This window comes from Hippoglossus stenolepis, chromosome 12 (assembly GCF_022539355.2).
Source record: "Hippoglossus stenolepis isolate QCI-W04-F060 chromosome 12, HSTE1.2, whole genome shotgun sequence".
Lineage (NCBI taxonomy): Eukaryota > Metazoa > Chordata > Actinopteri > Pleuronectiformes > Pleuronectidae > Hippoglossus > Hippoglossus stenolepis.
In genome coordinates this window covers 3,806,207-3,827,181 of record NC_061494.1, presented here as the reverse complement: position 1 = coordinate 3,827,181, position 20,975 = coordinate 3,806,207, and the positions used below count along the sequence as shown (strand labels likewise).

The 20,975-nt window shown below is 41.5% G+C and overlaps 1 protein-coding gene across 1 annotated transcript in view; it reads right to left on the bottom strand.

Annotated features, from left to right (window-relative positions):
• b3gat2 (beta-1,3-glucuronyltransferase 2 (glucuronosyltransferase S)) overlaps window positions 1–20,975 on the bottom strand; it is a 49,931-nt gene that overhangs the window by 8,047 nt on the left and 20,909 nt on the right. The window contains exons 2-3 of the mRNA XM_035173339.2: window positions 19,814–19,958; window positions 4,847–4,995 (exon numbers count right to left, since the gene is read on the bottom strand). Coding sequence (XP_035029230.1) covers window positions 4,847–4,995; window positions 19,814–19,958 — 294 coding nt within the window. The remainder of the gene's footprint in view (window positions 1–4,846; window positions 4,996–19,813; window positions 19,959–20,975) is intronic.

Genomic DNA, 20,975 nt, shown 5'->3' with positions numbered 1-20,975 from the left:
CTGTGATTTCAGTTGCACTTACATGTACAGTGACGTACTGCAAACTGCTGTAAAAACCCCAGTGTGCTGTATAAATGCTCCTAAAACCTAAATATTTACATTCTTTCTTACATTTGCTTTTATCCAAAGCAACATACAACTGGGGACATACATCAGATATAAACCTATATCAGAATAATATCAGCATATCCCATGTATGAACAGTGACATACATTTCAAAATATATAAGTTGAATAGTAGAGTGTATGTACACATTGACTGTTTAAAGGGATAGTTACCCAAAAATGAAAATTCCCTCATTATCTTCTCAGCACATGTGCCGACGGAGGAGTGGGTGAAGTGTTTGAGTCCACGAAATACTTTTGGAGTTTAAGGGAGTAAACAGCGTTGAAGCCAAATCCAATACAATTGAAGTCAATGGGGACTCCTTCTTCAAACGCAAAAAAACCACAGACAAAAACATAACCGTGGCAATTGATGATGCCACCAGGGCCCCCCCCCCAAACACAGCCAGAGACAAACGAGTCGCTTTTCAGCATCTTTGATTCTTTAACACACGGTGCAAACATAAATTCAGAACTTTTCAGCTGAGCTCTCTCCAGTCTCTCCTGTGTCTTTCCTCCCGTGTGTGTCTCCTCGTGTGTTTCTCTGTGTCTCTCCCCGGCGGCTCTGCTGCTAACTTTTTAACCAGAGGATCAATCAGCCCACAGCCCTCAGCTGCACGGATGAATCCTCTGGTGCAGGTGAAGGTGCTCTCTCCTCCACCTCCGGGCCCACAGTCATCAATCAATCAATCATATTTTATTTGTATAGCCCATATTCACAAATCACAACTTGTCTCATAGGGCTTTAACAAGGTGTGACATCCTCTGTCCTTAACCCTCAACAAGAAAAAAAAACACCTTTTAACAGGGTAAAAAGAACGTAGAAACCTCAGAGAGAGCCACATGTGAGGGATCCCTCTCCCAGGACGGATAGAAGTGCAATAAATGCTGCGTGTAATGGAGAACATCAGAAAAATAAGAGTATTTACATTGCATTATTGTCAGTAATGGTAGAGCATCCGAGTAGACATATTGTATATCAAGCAGTCTTGTTGTAATCATAGTCCACGGTCAGCAGCCATCACTGTAGGATCCACGATCGGATGTCACCATAGTCCACAATCATCAGGATCCACCATCAGCTGCCACCTCGATCGTGGTCCACCACCATTATCAGATGCCAACACGTTACAGGATCCGCAAAAAACAGTAACAAGCCTCCACACTGCTCCTGCTCAGTTATCCAAGTGTCCGTCAGCCCCGACATTCCAATTCGACCCGAAACCAGGTAATTTACACCATGTTGTATTTGAAGAATCTGTCAACATTGACTTCGGTTGTATTGGATTTGGCTGCCACGCTGTTTACACCTGAAACTCCTAAAGTGTTTTCTCAAACACGTCACCCACCCCTCCATCGGCATAGTGCTGAGTAGATAATGAATGATTTTCATTCTTGGGTGAACCATCCCTTTAAGAGTCAGGACACCATATCTCTTTCACACACTTTCACAGCTTCATGAGTTATGATCAGCGATGTCATAAGTAAATGTGCAGGAACGACTTCCTGAATCATGTCACATTTTCTAACTGCACAGCGTGTGAGTGATAATGTCACATCCCGCTGCTTTTGTGACTCTGACATGATAAATGCTGATGTCACATCCTGTTGTCCGTGCAGTGCCGGGCGGTGACTGATGATGTCATAGCCCGCTAATGGTCTGTATTAATATCAGCGGCAGGGCACCTCCATTAGTGTAATGGGGCTGATAATGATGATGATAGTTTCAACACAGAGCTGTCTGCAGTGGCGGCAGTAGCCAGCTGTAAATGATGATCCAGCGGCTCCAGGGGGCTTTATCCGAATTCCCTGCAGGAAACATTTACCCATAACCCACTGGGGAGTGCAGCGATGTGACCTGCACACATACGGTGAACCAGTAAATTTGGATTTTACATTTGTTGATTCCAGATGAAGCATCTCCACAGAGAATGAAGAGACAGTTTGGAGTGTAAAGGACAGAGGCAGCTACAGAATGAGCGGTTCAGTTTATTCACCGCTGGTGCACCCTACATGCTGCTGTGTTTGTCACACTCCACAACACAAAATTACTGGACTGGCAGTTTTGATGATGTTTGACTTTCATCCTCAGCAGGGGTGCAACATAAAATAAAACTGGGCCCTGATCATATTCTGCCCCACTGAGCTTCCATTACATCCATTGTTATGTACAAATAACCACTTCAAGGACTTAACACTTGCTTCTATGGGGGTTATGGGGGCGATCAGTGCTGAAATGTTTTATGCAAAACATACATTAAAGCAAACACTACAGGAAACATCTGTGCCGTAATCTCAGCATATTCCGTCGTACAACTGTGCAACTGTGACACCTAAACTATGTTGTTGAGCATTTCACTTATATTTCTAACAGAAGTAGTAAAAAAGAGACATGCTTCTTTTTTGGCCTGAAGTTCAAGTTGGCTTTTTTTATACTAGTTACAAGTCAAAAAAGGCCAAAAAAAGATTCAAATCAAAAATGAAACCAAATATTGTTTCAGTTAGAAATCAAAAATCTTTTGCATTTTTTTGCCTCTTTGCAGCACTTTTCTGAAACTTGTCAACCTTTGAGTCGTTACCTTGGAAACTCTTGACGTGATGGCCTACTGTGGAGTAGGGGAGGGGCTAGGGTCTGATTGGCCCATGAAGTGCTTTTGTCCTTTCAGTAGTCCTTCAAAAAATAACAACAATATTTTTCGTAATATAGGACTATAACACTTAACTGTTAAGAATAAAAAAAAAATTGAGGTTCACTGTGTGCTTGAAAAAGGAATAATTAAAAAAAATACTAAATCAGGAATAATGAACAGACATCTAATTGGCCCTTGATTTAAAAAAAAAAAAAAGTAACTTTGAGGATGACACCTCCTAAAAATATTTCAGGGGTGGGGTCTCACTGCTGAGAGTGTTTTAAAACCAATGGAAACAAGATAATGACATTATGTGAGATGACATATCAGTCGGATCATCAAGCTGTGACATAGAGACATCACCATCACCAATATTAACCAAAACAGTTACTGAAAAGCAATTTATATATTTAAAACATTTTAAGACAAACAAAACAAACTAAAGCCAGTAAAGTAATTCCACTTGCAGAGTTGTTTTTTGTTTGGAAGAACTGGGGTCGTGACACTTTGAGCTCACACACTCCCTGAAAGTAGAAAACATAATAGAATCCATTCCTCACAAAAACTCCTCTTAAGGTGGCTCCGTGAGGGTTGTCAAGAGGATGAGTGGCTTCATAAAACCAAGTGCCGACAGGGACTGTGGTAATTTGAGATGAGCTGCATCGATCTAAGCTGTCTAACCACACAACTAGAATTGATAGCTCTATAACACCATTTCTATCCAATTCAAGCTGTGTGTGTCTAAGTTTGACTGTGCCAGCGGCTGAAAGCATAACTCATGCTGTCAGTCGTGGGGGGAGATGCTCCATGTTTAGCTGCTGCTGTGATCGTGACGATTATGACTGCAGTTTAATATGAGCCCCAGACACACACACACCCGTAAACCCACAAGTGCTACATGGAGATAAATCCACCTTCTATTAAACCCAAGTCTGTCTCATCCAGCCCTAATATGCAGGTCAGTGCAGTGTGATGACATACTTCATATCTGACTGATCAATCCTGCCCAGCATACTGCAGTAACTGTGACAACTGAAACAGGCAACTCATTTGGATTTCATAGAGGATAAAAACAACATATTGCCTGTGTGACCTTTGACCCTTAAAACACAAACGTGGGAGATGGATATCTTATTTAAACTTAAACTGACAGTTGTTACGACTGCTTCGTTTTCAGTGTCAAATTAGTTTCTGCTGCCATGTATCATCCTCATAGGTTAGCTGCTCCCAACATATACACATGCACCTTTTGTAAAAGTCTTATTAGTATGATTTTGATTGTCTTGTTCAAAGTGCAAATATTCCCCACTATGTATGTTGGACTTCATAGTAAAATCTTACACTAAAATCATCTTTTTGAAGTAGTAAAGTATGAGTACAGTCACTTTATCTCACATCATTTGTTCAACCCTCTCTTCACATCAGCTATATCCCCTGGAGCCTTGCTAAGCTAACATTAGACAGCTCGGGGGGTTGAGTGTATTGTCTGAAATTTGTGAAGGGGGCGTGTTCAATCTAAAATGAAGTTCTATGTTGCTCTTTAAAAGCTGCAGCTGATCAGGGTAAAGATGGAAAAAGCTATTGAAAAAAACCAAAGCCAGTTGTAAAAGAGACTAATTGTTTGAGACTGTCCCGAACTTGGGTTCATAAATATCCCATCTTCTATCAATTCGCACAAGGTGCCACGCTGCACAATCGGGTCATGAGGTAAAAATAACACTGTGCAACATCAGTCAAGCCTCATCCTGTCTGCACAACCAATCTGGTTATAACGGATGAAAAGTTACTGAGCCTCACTGAATATAAAAAGGTTTGGTGTTATGGGACATACTTTATCAACCTGTGTTTGTATTATGTGGATTGTTTTTTCATTTAAAGGCCTTCAATTTTTAATTTGTGTAAATTCAAAATTGCAAAAGTGTCTGTTTAGCACATTATCTGTTCACACCAGGATACTGTATTTGTTTGGATGCCGGAATGAATATTTTAAGGCACAAACAGTGAATGCGCTCATGCATAAATCAAATCAGGACCTTGACCAGTATTATGACTTATTATGACAAAAAGACTTTCCGTCTGTTGCCACGGTGATAGTGGTGTCTGGTTACTGACCCTGGTGCAGTTGTTGGCCTTGGGCTCCAACTCGGTGACCTTGGTGATCTGCTTGAGGAAGTCGGACTCCTGCATCCCGGGCTGGGAGCCACGCCGCTTGAACAGCGCCCGCGGGTTCGCCAGGATCACCTGGAGGTTCACTGCAAAACCTGCGGCAGAGACGGGGACGTAGGCGAGGAAGTGGTAGAACAAAGGAGGAGAGAGGGTGAGAGGGCTAGCCAGCATGAATTAAAAGCACATTATGAGTCTATTATAATCACAGCAGAAGATGATAGAGTGCATTAGTGTATCTAATGACTATGATATGGCTGATATGAAATTCATTTACCACAGGGGTCTGCCATTCTCCTGTGATAATTGTGCTATAGATGAGGAGGAGAGCATGAGAGAGTCAGATGGAAGATGATTGCAGTGGGTTGCATCAAGGTGAGGATTAATAGTCGGCCTGTAATCAGATTTAATCAATCTGATTAGAAAAAGTGGTGACTGGGAAAAATGGCAACCTGACATTACATAATTACTTTATTTTACAACCTCACACTGGCCTGAAGGTTGAAAAGAAAAGCTTCTACAGCTGCAATCAATGACTCACAGGATCTACAAGTTCACTTTATATATAATATGTGTATAATAATGTATGTATAGATCAAATGCAACAAACTAAACCCAAAAGCTAAAGCTTACCATCAACCTCTGTAACTTAACCTTGTGCCAACATGTGTGTGGAACACGCCATTCACACATCTGATGTGTTGTACGACCCCACGGCAACAGATCTGGAGGTGACCACACGATGAGTCCAGAGATGAGACAGAGCCGCCCACCATGGGCTTTATAATGCAAATTGTTTCTGAATGGTCACTCTGCCTGATGGCAACACACTGGCCTCTATTCTCCTCTAGTCTGTGTTCAATCTTATTGTTATAGTCATTTAGCATTTTAATCGACTGCTGCTCTTAAAGGCTCAGTGTGTAGAATTTAGTGACATCTAGTGGTGAAGTTGCATGTTGCACCTGAACCTCAACGCACCCTCTCCTTCTTTTAGATGATGACACACTAGTGAAAACATCACTTGGATTACTTTATATTCAATTTCAGCCTATAGATCCCTTTCACCTCAATCTTACAATTGAACCTTTAAATTCAGGACTGTGTGCGTACCAGAGTGGCCTGTAAATCTTGTAGGAGGCCCAACTCAGAACCAGCGTCCAGGTGTCAAACAAGTGTTTATGTAATAAAACAGTGGTCCCATGTTATATGCGTGATGAAAAAAATGAACAAAGCGAAAGAAACAGAATAAAAGTTAACTTATCTTAACTGAACAAAACTCAAGTCATACAAAGCTATTTAAATTAACATCACATGCACATGGCTACACACCAATGTCTTTTCACCCCCTGAAAATGAAATGACAACTGCTTATGTAGCCCCTTCCAACACCAGACCATAATCTGCTTCTTGTAGGAGCCACATTTAATATTTAATATTATTAATAATTATGTTCATATTATTTATTGTTGTTTTATTTTGTGCTTGTAATCATGTTCCCACCTTCCTCCTCTGGTGGTGAGCGTGGGCGGAGTACATATATGTTGGCGAGCATGACGCATGACGTGCTAGCCACTCCTCTGACAACGGCAGGTGAAGGCGATCTATTAGAACTACCTTAAATAACTGCCTGTGCTAGAACTGGTCACCAAGCATACACCATATACAAAATACAGCAAATAATATTTACAAAACCTTCTACAGCTCCCCTCACACATGGTTGCTCCCGGTGACATCACTGCCGGTGTCACCAAAGGTATGAATTCAAGTGTAGCGTCACTTCCTCCATTTTGTTCCGTCAGCACATGGTGGGGAAGGTGAGTACCAAAGAAGAACTGAACCTATAAACACTAAATAAACGTGATTGATTAAAACGGTTTGTGAAGTTTAACCTAACATAAGGCAAAACAGAAACAAACCCAGGACAGGGTGTCTGCCAGCTGCAGCTAAAAGGTGATGCCTGAAACAGACAAGTGACAAGTAAAGCCAATGTGGATTATGGCTTCAGAAAAGAGGGACAAATGTCATGTCCCCCCCCTACGTTCTCATCTGTAGCTGCCTCAAGCTGTTTTGAATACATCACTTATTTTCTTTTACAGCTGACGAATGCTGCTGGCCTTCAACTCACTGACCTTTTGTGGTGTGGTCTTTTCTCACCTTAGTGCCAAATCTTATTTTTTCATGAGATGCCACTGACACGTTGTCCTCTACACGTTCATCATGAGATCATATGTTTATCACTAGATATCTGAGAGTTAAGAGTCCTGTCAGGAGGCAAATCATCATTTCTGTATATTAGTGTGTTGGACTAGGGAACAGTATTGAATACTACTGAATATTGAAGAATTACAGTACTTATGTATAGTGGTGTGCTACACTGTAGGCTATGCTCCTGATTAGCATGACGTGGGGCGGATTTCAATTAAGTAAACCTTGAGATTTGTGTATTTTAGGCTGCTCTCATCCTAATCCCCCTTAATCCCTTCATTGAATGAATATGAATTATACATTAGTTTTTACATCAATGTCAGGTCTTACGTGAGGATTTGAGCTAACTGCTAACATCAACATGCTTGCGATGATTATGTTAAAATGCTAATTTATTGCAGGGCATGTTCGCATGGTGGCCAATTTAGTTAAGCGTGGTATAGCATCCTTACAGTGGCCAATGACACAAAATTTGCAATTTAAAATTTTGACCTGCTAGTCGATGTTGGCACTAGATGAAAAGTCAGCTGATCACTTGATGTCAGTACAGTTCATCCCAGATGAAACATATTATTCCAATAGTTCGGTCTGGACCAAAGTGATGAAATGATCGATCAACTAATCAACACTGTCTGGATCCTCACTGCTAGTGTGTCTGTACACATAAAACACACACTAAACATATCTGAATGATGCATAAAACACATACTTCACATATCTGAATGATTTAAAATACATTTATTCTCAAGGAAAAAACATATTCTGTAAAGAAGGTGGTAATTTGCAGGTAAATTTCTCTAATGTCCAAAATGTTTCTCCTTCTGTTCAAAAACATCATAGCAGGACTTTCTCCAGATAAAGTCTTCATGACTATATGGGTGTGTACGATTTCTTGTCCTCTGTCTTGTTTGCATCAGGATATCCCCACTGGGCTAAACACAAACCAACCACTAAAACCATCAGCATCTCCCGCTGACTAACTCTCTGCCTTCCTGCTGAGTCAGAAATTGGAAGAGAGGAAAAGACCTACTGTACATTCACATTCATTTAAGTTGAAGTTAACTTCCTGGGAGATACAGTTTGGGAGACTAATACAATTCTTGAAAGTTCAACATGATTTCATATCAATGTTAAGTAGCATATAATCATATTTTTCAGTTATAATATATCAAAAACTCATTCTGTCAAATAAATAAAAGTAATTGTTACCGCAGGTGATTGTGTCTTTAACATTGATTCACCATTTTCTCTACATTTCCTAGCTCACTAGCTCAAGTCATAGGTGCCATTTACACTGGGGACGTATCTCCAGCACTTTGTGAAATGGCCGAGCTCCGACTTCCCAACGTTCCAATGCACGGTGATGGCACAATGTCAAACGTAAACAGACCTGGCTGACCGTGAGACGCTGATGTGTATTTGGCTCGTGATGAGACAATTCAACTGTGACCAGTGCAGCCAGTTCATACACAAACAGAGCAGAGGAGGGGAAACGATGCATGAGGCAACAGGCACCATTATACGTGTTATTTTACGGCACTTTTATACTTGGAAACACATTCCAATACATACGAAGGAGATCTTCACAAACGAGAAAACAAGAGTCCAACAGAGGGTAGACGACTGCTACAGTATCTCCATGAGCGCTGCCATTGTTGTGTGACGTCAGACAACTGCTTCTCCGTGAAGTCGGGGTAGATGAAATTAACCCCGAGTTCACAAGTGGGAACTCTGACTGTGATTGGGCGGTCCATTGCACTTTTTCAAGTAGAAAGTTGGAAAAATCAGACATCCGAGCTGAAACACAACATCAGACTCCAGGCTGCAGCAATGTGCTTCAAGTACAAATATGAGACTGGTATCCTCATCTCACTGTCGAGACCGAATATGTGTCATTTCCAAAATGTCAAACTATTTCTTTAAATCTGAAAGGTAAGCAGGAGCACACATATACTGTATGTTGTTTGTTGCTGTTTGACTCAAAAATCTCAAAGGTTAGAGTTTCACACAAACACCTGAATGCATCAAACCGGAAGCCTTTAAAAGGATTTTTTTCCTTTCACTCGTAGAAGGTAAGATCATCAAAAACATGTTAAGGGACGAGGAACACATGGAAAGATCTCATCTCTCTGGTGAATTTAAGAGCATACATAATTCGTAGTAAAAGAGATGAAGCATTGGTGCGCTCCCTAAACACCCAGTCAAAAGAGTTCAAGAGTAGGTGTGCTCACATTTGAAGCAGGATCTCTGAGGGATGCTGAAGTTTCTAGTTTTGAGCGTGACAGGAGGATAATGTAAGAAATTGCTGTGATCCTCCAAGCTCAAGGTCTCGCCATAATTACTGAATATTATTTATGCAATCTGTTAGTGGGTGGCACGCCTTGGCAATCAGTGCGATAGTGTGGGAATTCACCCCGAGTAATTCACCATTCTTTCCTCCTCTCTTCTCGCCCCCCTCCTGAACAGCTTCTTCTAGGCTGCAGCTTTCCTGGGCTACTAACACATAGATGGCAGATAGCCATCCTCTGAGTAATGTGAGCGTCAGTGCAGGTCACACACAGAGAGGGAAACTGCAGACATGCAAATGCATGCAGCTTATCACTCTTTGGTTTAAGGTGTGTTCACATTATTATGATTTCATTTTAAACCAGTGTTTCATATTAAAAATAAACTGCGTCCTGACGAATGTTTTAGTTCAGATCTAATCTCATGTTAACTCACCTGAGAGTACATATCACATGACCATGCATGTGTGTACACTGCCCGTGTGCAGACAGGATGCACATTACCTTTTTGCAATTGGTTGCTTGGTAACAGAACATACAAGGAACAATAATGGCAAAAGTAAAACTGGGGATTTTGTTCCTTAAACAGATGACAGCGAGGAACTGTTACTGACGGTATAGTGTTCAAATTGTTTTCATTCACTGCTGGTAGTCCAGTCCTGACTGATAGGACTCAGTTTGGAAGTAAACGTGTCAATTAATGCACGTCCAGACTAAAATGCAGCCCAGGAGTCTTCAAGTTTATATGATAAACTAAAACTAGACAAAGGTCTCAGTTTTGGGGGATTGAAAACTTCCGATTAGTGTGGTGACCAGACGAAAACATATCTGATGCACTTTCTCTGGGGTTTTCCTTTCACACATGCACAACGGAGCAGGAGCTTCGCCCGGTGAGGCGTTCAGGTGAGGGGGGGTGCAGCAAGAAGAGTCCTGCACTGAAAGTTCTGCCACCTGCCCTACACGTGTACTGCACCACTTCTTCACTCTGAGATATTTGTATTCTTTTTTATTCAGTTACATCTGTCTTGTAAAACATGTCATCAGCACACCCACTTGGTCACAGTGGATCCTCCAGATAATCTCATCCTGTGTTGTCACATGGGCTCATATAGCAGGCAATATTGACAAATAAAGTATATAAACCTGGATGAATCTCGGAGCTATTCATTCAAACCTGTTTGTAGATTGCATTGAACAGCTCATTTTACATTTGACAGATTTCCATAGTATTTTAGGAGGAAAGAAAACTCTGGCAACATTAAGTGTTTACTTAAAGACCATAACAAAGCTTTTAGACCCTGATATAATACCTATACAATTGTTGGGTCACACTGCTATCAGGTGAATTACTGCTCTGTGTGCGATACTGCAGGCTAATCACACAGATAAATGCAGCTCAGGTGGAGCAGATAGATATGAGAGCAATTACAAGATAGACATCTCCTGCCCTGCAGCCAGCCTCTGTGATATGGAGATCACAGCTTCTCTCAACCATGTTTGCCCCGGAGGCTATTGTCCAGACTCTGCACTAACTTTGTCCCACTTTATCCCTGACCCAGTCTCACCGACCTATATGAGGGTATATGTGTCTATTTAATGCTACATTACCCATTTGGAGGAAAAAAATATTTCCCATAGGCCCTGAGCCTGCAGTACGTTACCAACAAGTGGAAGTTCGAAACTAGACTTTCACTCTGTATAAATTGTGTGAGCTTATTCCCTGTTTATAGCCTGTTGCCAGGGGCCCATAGCAATTACACAAACCCGGGAAATTTACTTACATTGACAGAAGGATCCAGAGCCTAAATGCAATTTCTCAGCCATACTTCCTGGGGCTAGAAACATCCTAGTGTCTGGTCTTTACTGCACATGAAGACTTGTTGACTCAAATTATAGGTTCACCGTTTTTCAAGTCTAAAACCTCATATTTGCCTCAGATAAACGTTGTAATATATTTTTTGCACTAAACAAGGTTTGTGAATTCTGTCCCTTATCTCCAGGTTGGAGGAGCACAGCAGGAGCAGGTACAACAAGCAAAAAACGATTTCAATATTCAAATGGGCATCTGACTATTAAAACATTTTTAATCCACACTTAATCCAAAGGTTTCTTTGTGTCAGTATGGACAGTCTGAGGTCCCTCAGCTCAGGGCTTAATGGGGATGAAATAGTGTGTGGCAGCTCATGTACTAACAGGAAATCTTTCCCACATACTCTGACTGTATCTGTTATTGCTCCGATGTAACGCAGCAGACCTGCACATATCACGCAGACGTTGCCAGCATCAATACTGTTAAGAACCATTCAGTAAAATACTTTCAAGATGAGTTACATGGTCTGGAATTTTGATCAATCTCCATGGAAACACTTGAGGTTTAAACACTGTTCTACGGAGCAGCCCTGCAGACCGGAAGCGATGAAAGGGATCAGATCACAGCAAGTATGACAAAGGGTTTAAAAGTCCTCATGTCAACTTGGATTCAGCCTCTTTCTCTGGGCTTTCTCAGGGAAACATCGGTGGCAAATTAGTGTCGCTCACTGCTCCACCTGCTAGAACTTCTATACAGCTCCATTTACATGCTAAGGACATTTTTATAATGTTAAAAACAAAGTTACGTAAAGTGTGATACAATGAGAGGACAAGAGGAAGTGAGCGTTAACAAGTAAACAGGAAAAAAAGGAAAACAATTTGATTCACTGCAGTCACATGTGGAAACCTGAAATGCTGCAGAATGTGTAACTCTGAGACGGGTGATCTGGAGCTTTCTCCTTTTCCACTATCATGCCCCCTGTGTTTCTATACATACGAGAACGGTGTAGACTGTTTATGAAGATCGATGACACGTCTCCACTTCCTACAAGAAATAGCCAAAATATCCTGGATGTGAACGCTGCCATCTTGCACCAATCACTGACTCTAGAGCCAGCGTCTGCACAGAAGCGATCAGGGGAGCCATGGAATCGAGACCACACGTGCACATGCTCGGCATCAAATTACCAAACAGATCAGAGACATGGCCACTTGCACATACATCAGTGGGATTAGGACTACCTAACATGACAGAAACCATCTTTCAGAAAAATGTATTTTTGACGAGTACTTCAGCTCCATGTCCCTTCTGCTAACATGGAGGAGGTAGGGTTTATGACCTTTGCTTCACTTTCAAGCAGACGTCCTGTCATCAATCTTTAGATGCAGTCTATGGTGCAGGATGCAGACAGAGAGCAACATTTTTACTGCTCATGTGTAAACACTGAACACTCATCATTGTATTTTGCTTAGTTTTCACGCGTCTTCAGGAATGTAAGAGATTGAGTTCAGATCCTTAAGCTCTAAAGTAACAGCAACGCATTTGTCAGAATGAGACTAATGATAATAATGTCAACTGTCATTTAAAAGACAACTTCACCAGCAGAGACCAACACTGACGACCTTTTACCAAGTGCAATGCAGAAAGTCTTCTAGCCGTCCCCAGGCTCATGTAGGTGCAGCAGTGCAAAGGGGCACTTTGAAGGTGAGGGTGTGGTGATTAATACAATTTCAGTCAATCCCGTAACTGGTCTCATTGCTGTGAAAAAGCTGTGCCAATTATTTTATCCCATAATCTCCCCCCATTAGTTGTCTCATCATATCATAAAAGGTGGCGCATTATACATTTCAAGAACAAAACCTCAAATGCTCCGTCTGCTGAAGAGAAAGTTGGAAAGGAGGCAGCGACTCCGGGGATTGAGAAACCCCTGTATTGTGACGTCTGCTGCTTAAACAGGCAGACTGCCGAGTTGTGGCTTGTGTTGTTATTTTGGTGTCATTTGTCTGTGACTTAATGAAGGTAAACACAGTGGACAGCCGTGCATAATAACACCACGCTCTCAAATCTGAGGCAGTGGATGCACCGATGTATCCGTCCCGCTGCCTTCAAACAGCTGCAGGGATTTAATGAACCGAAGGAGAAGAATTTCATACAGGATGAAGCTGCTGTGGAAAACAGATACTGTAGGAATCACTCATTCTATAGATATAGATACATGCAGATCGATTTACTGATATTCATAAACGTAAACACTTCCTCTATGTCCTCTTACAGCCTTCGAGTACAATTGTAAAGTGAACGAAGCAAAGATTATCACAGATCAGATTTAAATATCTCTGAATCTGGTTCTTGTTGGGGCCTCTGGAAATGAGGTCACATTTTCACCCCTGTCTGTTTGTTTGTTGGTTTGTTTATAAGCAAGATTATACAAAGACTACTTTACGGAGAACCACAAAACCTGGTGGAAGGATGAGGTATGGGTCAGGGACCAACTAATGTGACAGATCAAGGAATGTTTTTTCACTTTCTTTAACATCATGAGATTTTTGTTTTTCAACATTTTCCTGGATTTCGCAGCATAATTCCTGGATCTTGATGACAATTATTCAGTATGTATAGGGGACTGATATTTGCGTTTAATCTGGTCCAGATCTAATGAATTTAAAAGTGTTTTCTTAAGAAGACTGTTGTGCCTTGCCACAGGTATGTACTCTAGTGAGAGCCACTCTAGTTAACATTTTAATTGTTGAACCCTTTAAGACAATGAGATGTGAATTTAAGATCTGGAAGAAATTGAACTGTTTGTCAAAGGTCCATATGGCATACAGTATTGATCACCAGTATTGATCACCAGTGTTGACCTCTGCAACCTCTCCTTGAAATGTTTAACAAATGTTGCTCATCTTACCGGGTAATGTGTGTTTGTACACCAAGTACAAACACACATTACTGTACATTACAATAAACAGCTAAAGACTCATTGAAATGTACAGTTCAGCAAACCTTTCTGTTTAATTAATATTTTCGCACACACTTCGCACTTGTTATTCAGCTCCTCCTGTTTTCTGCTCGGCTCTTACTAGAACACTCCAGTGCAGGAGGACGGCACTCGGCTTTGTTTTCCACTCCTCCTGCACATTGTCTCTATCCTCCTCTCTGCTCCTCTCATCTCTCCATCTCAGGAGCTGGGTACAAGCACCTGTGTCACTGGGGTTTAAACACTCTGATGTCCCCATCCCAGGGTACACAAGTACCACTTCAACAAGCGCACAACCATAATTGCATTGCCTGTCTGCATGTGCACCAACAGTGTATATTCAGTTGTCCTGTTTTGCAAAGATTTGTCTATTGTGCTTTTGGAACGTATGTGCACCGAGTGCTCGCAGGTGTGTCCTCGCGTGTTTCCAATAGATGGCATGATGTAATTGTGTGTGCACATGTGAATAGTTCCACACAATCATTGTCCTGGCTCCTTTGTGTCTTGCTAAATGAGACAGAGCAGTAGATGGGAGGAAGGCTTATAGCGGTCCGCTAACAATACAGCGCTGTATAACACAACACTATTAGGACATGCACTGGCACTCACTCAGCGCTCTGCAGACACCCTATTGTAAATCCTATGAATAATAATTTAAGAGTGAATAAAGTTTGGGGCGGTCGCTCGGCACAGTCATTGTTATTCTTGGAGGGAAAAAAAGCAGAAAGTGCTTGGTAATACAGCCGAGGCTGTAAATCTTTGGGTTGCAAATTGACAGTGTAATTATGTAGAGCAGTGTAAAAGTAAGGCTGATAATTACAGTGTGTGTTTGCGTGTGAGGGTGAGATTAGGTGGAACAGTCAGGTTGAGAGGAGGATGGTGGGATGAGATCGTGGCCGTGGTGAAGCAGGAGAGGTGGAGGAGAGAGAAAGAGAGAATCACTTCTTGTTATTGTGGTTTAATTAACACTAAACCCCAGGGCATACCGGTGTGTACGTGTGGATGTGCGTGTGTGAGTGTGTGTGTGCTCCACAGCGCTGCCCTCAGCTGTGTCCACATATGGGTTTGGAATGAAACAAGCATGAAATCATCACTGGTATCTGGTGAAACCCTCTGCTTAGGAAACACTTTGACATTTAAGATTATTCGACGACAAAACCTCCAGCAGATTCTAAATTCAGAGCATGTGTGGGTGAAGTGGCGTGATGAGTGGTGACTGACAGGGTGTTATTATTCGGTCAGTGTGATTAATTATTTTTCTCTCAGGTCAGAGGAAGCGTTAGTTCTGCTCATTCCTCTGATTGGAAGGTTGCACAGGAGACGCGAAGATGCAAATAGATTGATGCAGACGTTTGTCTGAGTCTTTACTTTACGGATGATGATGATAATAACTACAAGACAAATTTCGATGTAGAGTTTTCTTTCTATAAACTCGCATTTATTTATCATCAGTGTCACTGCAGCAGAAGTCGATTTTAGATCCACTCTGTACTTAAAGGATGTGTCAGTCCTTGTTGTGAACAGGGTTTGGTACTAAACTCTTTACTTTTGAGGGTACCAACTGAATTCTGACAGTACTACTGAGTACAGATTCACTTTAAATCATACGGTGCCAAATTTGGCTACTTGAGAATCAGGTGAGAGAGCAATATTCCTCACAATATTCACAAATACCTCCAAAATATTACAGATACGAACCCTGCCATCTTGCAGCTGTGATCACACTTGATGTGTACTTTGACTTTTAGTTTGGCCCATGTCCCATCTGCTAATATGGAGGAGGCAGGGTTTATGACCTGTAATGCAGTCAGCCACAAGGGGGCGGTTGAGACATTTTGGCCTCACGTTTGAGGAGCTGTCATTTCGTCCGTCTCTATATACAGTCTATGTGAGAGAGTCACAGAGTACTGAGAGAAATTGAAAGAGTGAGCGAGACTAACATGAGATCAGTGGGTGGCAGTAATGCACCTGAAAGCAGAAGAAGAAGAAGAAGAAGAAGAAGAAGAAGAAGAAGAAGAAGAAGAAGAAGAAGAAGAAGAAGAAGAAGAAGAGACTAACATGGCAGCAGAGTGAGTCAGGTCATTGGCGAGCCGAAAGCTGTCCCAAGTGTGGCTACACTTTTGCAAAAGATGACGAGGACTACACTCACTGCAGTATTTGTGATGTGAAAAGCAAAGTAAGCCAGGTTGGCAAATCTGACCTGAGGAAACAGTCGGTCCAACACAAATCATTTTCTAAAAGCTGATGCAAGTGCTTGACAGCTTGAAGAAAGACAAATCCCTGCAGCTAACGTTAGCTCATTAGCTTGGACTGTGAAACATTATAAGAGGCATAATTGACCTCTGTTGGGTAATTCATTTACAAGAGATTTTATATGTCTAATAAAATTTGGCGTGTGTGGAAATATTACAGTAAGATCTATGCAAGCAGTGTACTGAAGACAACGACATTACAGAAAATATAAGTGTTGCTGTGGTAAAAAGTTTGCTATGCTGCCAAACTGGTTCAAAGGTGAACAGTGTAGATATAATTGTTTTAGACATTGGTTATCATTTAATCCCAGTAAGGGGCCTCTGTGTCAAATACATGATGTATGATACGTTGTTAGAGTCGGACCGACCGTGTGACAGTGTGCCCTTTCCTTCCATCAATCAATGGACTGGACAACAGCCTGCATGCTGCGTGATCTTGGCTTCCAGAAATTCTATATAAGAAATATGTAATGTATGTGAATTGTTCTACGAGACGCTTGACTGACATAAATGTGGTAAGATTGTCTAAATATATTGTATACAATTTGTTTCTGCATTTATTGAGGGGTTCAGATCCATTCCCATCACAGTGACCAACTCAAGTGGTGATTTGATTTGTTTCCTTTATGACGAGTAAAGAGAAGACAACTTCTCCATTTTCATTTTAGGACAGTCAAAAGAAAGTTGATGTGTGTGTTTCCATTTACAAAATGACTTAATCAATGGAGCCAACAAACTAAATGAAAAAGATTGTTTGTCATTTCCAGGACAGACCATTGGAGCATCATGTGATTCAGTGCTCCAATCATCAGGATGACATCTGCTTGTTTGTCAGTAATGTCTGAAATGCATCAGAATGTTTCAAAAGTTATTCATATGAGAACTTTCAGATCTGCCACCAAGAACAGTTTAATAGGGAAACATGCTCATTTCTAAAAAGCCTTTACTTTAGTGTAATGAAGTGTTGATGAAGCTCTAACATCTGAGACTTCAGATTCTGCCCGAGCAACAACATCCAAACTGCCAGAAATCACGGACATAAAGGCTGATATTGTTTGCCAGGTTTAAAGAAACAGTTTGAATTTCTCTATTTCACTTTCATTTATTTTTGAGAGTAGATTAGTGGAGGAGTGTAGAGCAGAGAAAGATCTTAGCTAAAATATTACATTTATATTTGTGGTTTTAGGAGGGGGTGTCTTAAACAGTTAATATATATTCACCCAGTGCTTCAGTGTAACATCTTTGCCGGTTTTTATAAGGTAAACACTTTATATTCAAATAAAAAACGAGATGAACAGTGTAAAGCTTTAGAGGTGATGATAAGTTTATACTTTTTCACTTCAGACAGATATAGGCTCCTAGTTTTTCCCTGCTTGGATTTATGCTAAACTAAGAAAACACATGTGACTGTACCCAAAAAATTAAGTGCATATGCAGTGAGCTGTTCCTGTAAGTTTAGACATCGAAGACTACTTGGGAAGAAGCTAATGTTCGCTGTTGGTAGGAGGTGGAATATAATCCACCATGACCCTGACAAACAACTGGTAGCATTATTACAATGGCATGTTATAAATATTTTTTGGGACATTTTGATTTCTTGTAACGTGTGCTGTGTGTTCATTGGTCTGTCTGGTGGAGAGGAGACATGTCATGGTGGGTGATAGCAACAAGGGACCAGTGCACTGCACAGGGAATAAAGGAGAAACCCATCCCACAGAACATCACTTAGTGAACTAAAATCAGATTGATTCTTTATTGCAACTTTATTTTCTCCTCTGGGCCTGGATGGTGAACATAACTAAAATGTTCAGGTTTTTAATGTGCGGTGTTTCCATCCATGCTGCTCAATCATGTGTCAATTCAAAATGTACATAAAACGTTGAGTGGAAATACATTTGCAGTAAATGGACTGCATTTATATCACACTTTTCTATACTTAACAAACACTCAAAGCACTTTACAGTATGAGTCACATTCACACACACACATTCATACAGCGCCTCTATATATAGCACACCTCAATCTCATCCCATTCACAGCCACGTTTCAGTGTCTTCCTCCAGGAGCCGGGGATCGAACCTCCGACCTTCCAATTAGTGGACGACCCACTCTAGAAACATTTAAGCGATCAAACGGAACAAGCAACTTAATGAGGATGAAGTGTCTGTCAGTCTACCATATGTTATACGTACTCAACACTAAGAGTACAGAACACAAAAGCTGGTGAGTTTCCTCAGGCCTTATTCTTTCATTTTCACTCCACTCGGTTCTTGCTCTGTTTCCTTCCAGTCTGTTACGTTTCAAAACACTTTCACTCAACAACACTCCACAATCCTGCTTTGCGATTTATCTCAGGATGGAACAATCAAGCAAAGTAGCACAGCAGCTCCTGCGTGGAGGAGTAACAGTCAGAACAATAAATTGGAAAGACGAAATCTCATTTTAGGCAAATTAATCCATAGAAAGAACTCAGTAGAGAAGCTATCTGTTTTCTGCAGAGAAAAAGAAACTGCTCATAGTTTTCTGTTTGTTCTCTGCTCTGATGAAAGCCAAATGAGTACAGCTGAGTTTGAACTGTTCTGTAATTAATGAACTGATCCATAAAATCGTTATATGTTTCCACGACAGCATTGATGGCCAAAGAGAGGAATCAAACATTAGATGCTATGTTAGACAGGATTAAGTGGAGAGTAACAGGACCTGCAAAGAGACAACGCATGAAATATAGCCAAAGTCACAAATTGCAAAAAGTATCTGCAAGTTGAGTGAAATTATTATAATTTCTACCAAAACAACTCAAACGTCTTATTGTTCCTTGATTCGACTTGATTTTAACAGTGATGCAAAAAGTGTTATGGAATCAGAAAAGCAGAATGGTTACCAAGGTATCGTTGCTTTTAGGTCAATGGCGCGTTCCACTTTGCCCATAAGGCAACAGTCTTTCATTAGACCCTAGTTCAGATGTGCCCATTGATTTTCATGGAACTATGCAAATCAAACATGTGACACATGGTGTGTAAAACTCATATTCCAGCATGGGTGTGCTGCTAGAACTACATTTATGTAGTGTTCAAAATAGCAATGGTTTATCCTCTGGGGAGTATAGATGAGCTCGGGGAATTTTACTGTAAAAATCGAATAAAATAAAGTGTTGGTCAAGAGTCTTGGGGGTCATTGACATTTTAAGGAATCATCCTCTGGGCACCATGAAAGCGTACATAGTAAATGTTCAGAAACAGAATGTGGCTAGGCCAATGTGTGGATGGATGGATATCATATTATGTATGTAACATAGTCTATAACAAATATTTTCACGTTCAATCAGAAGGGAGCATGACTTATTTTGTAATGCCATGCAATGCTTAAGATCAGTGAGCCGCTCCTTACCTGCCATATCTGTAGCGAAGGGTCTGTCCGGTCTCCAGCCCGTGTACCAGCCCACCACTTTGCCCCCGGACACCAGGGGGCGCTCGTAAGCTCTGCCACCCACAAATCCCACAGGCCAAACGGACACACCTCGAGTGCTTCGCATCTGTGGAGAGAGGGAGGGGAGAAGAATACCTGTTCAGATTTGACATACACAACTGCAATCACCGGCGCAGATGTACAGTACAAACTGAAGTTTCAAACGTGAAGATGAAAGACCAACAGGAAACCGTGAAATCAAACAAAAAGCTGCCCTCTGACATGTTGGAGAAATGAATCCATCAGCTTTTGATGTAAAAGTCCAGGAGATGGGGGATCTCCATTCGACAGTTGTGTCGTGGCAGCCTCCTCTGGGGGACTAGTTGAAAGTATGTGTTGGTGAAGTTATGACAGCCATCTAAGGCCACGCTGCTCATTCATCCATATTCAATTTTCCCATCAATCGCAATGCAGCTTAGTGGACATGACGTCTGAGAGCAAAGGGAGACATCCACCCAGAGTGGGAGCATTAAGGGTGAAGAAAGTCAGTGATCCGACTTGTGACGTTGATCTTTAAATGAATTACTTGTGTGTCAGTTTGCATGAGCGATTAGAGACGTGTAACTTCATGGGAAATGTGGGTGAGAGCAGCATGCAGAGACTCTGTGGCTAACTGAATAGAGGACTGAATGAAACTGTGCGGCGCCGAGCTGCCATCCATTTTCACAGTGAATGAATTTGCACACAGCCAGAAGCAGTGCGACGAGAAATAAGAGAGGGGGAGAGAGAGAGTGGGCAAGATAAAAGACAGAGAGAGAGGGGAGAGAGGGGAGGGAGAGAGCAGAGAGAGCAGAGAGAGCAGAGTGTGTGAGGACAGCTGAGTTTTAGTGTTGGAGTGAGACATCTGTATCTCAACGTAATGTGTGGATGCATGTATGTCTGTGTGTGTGTGTGTGTGTGTGTGTGTGTGTGTGTGTGTGTGTGTGTGTGTGTGTGTGTGTGTGTGTGTGTGTGTGTGTGTGTGTGTGTGTGTGTGTGTGTGTGTGTGTGTGTGTGTGTGTGTGTGTGTGTGTGTGAGAGAGAGAGTGTGATTCTATTTTCCAGCGCAGGCCACCCTGCAGCCCGTTCACTCAGACACGGCTCC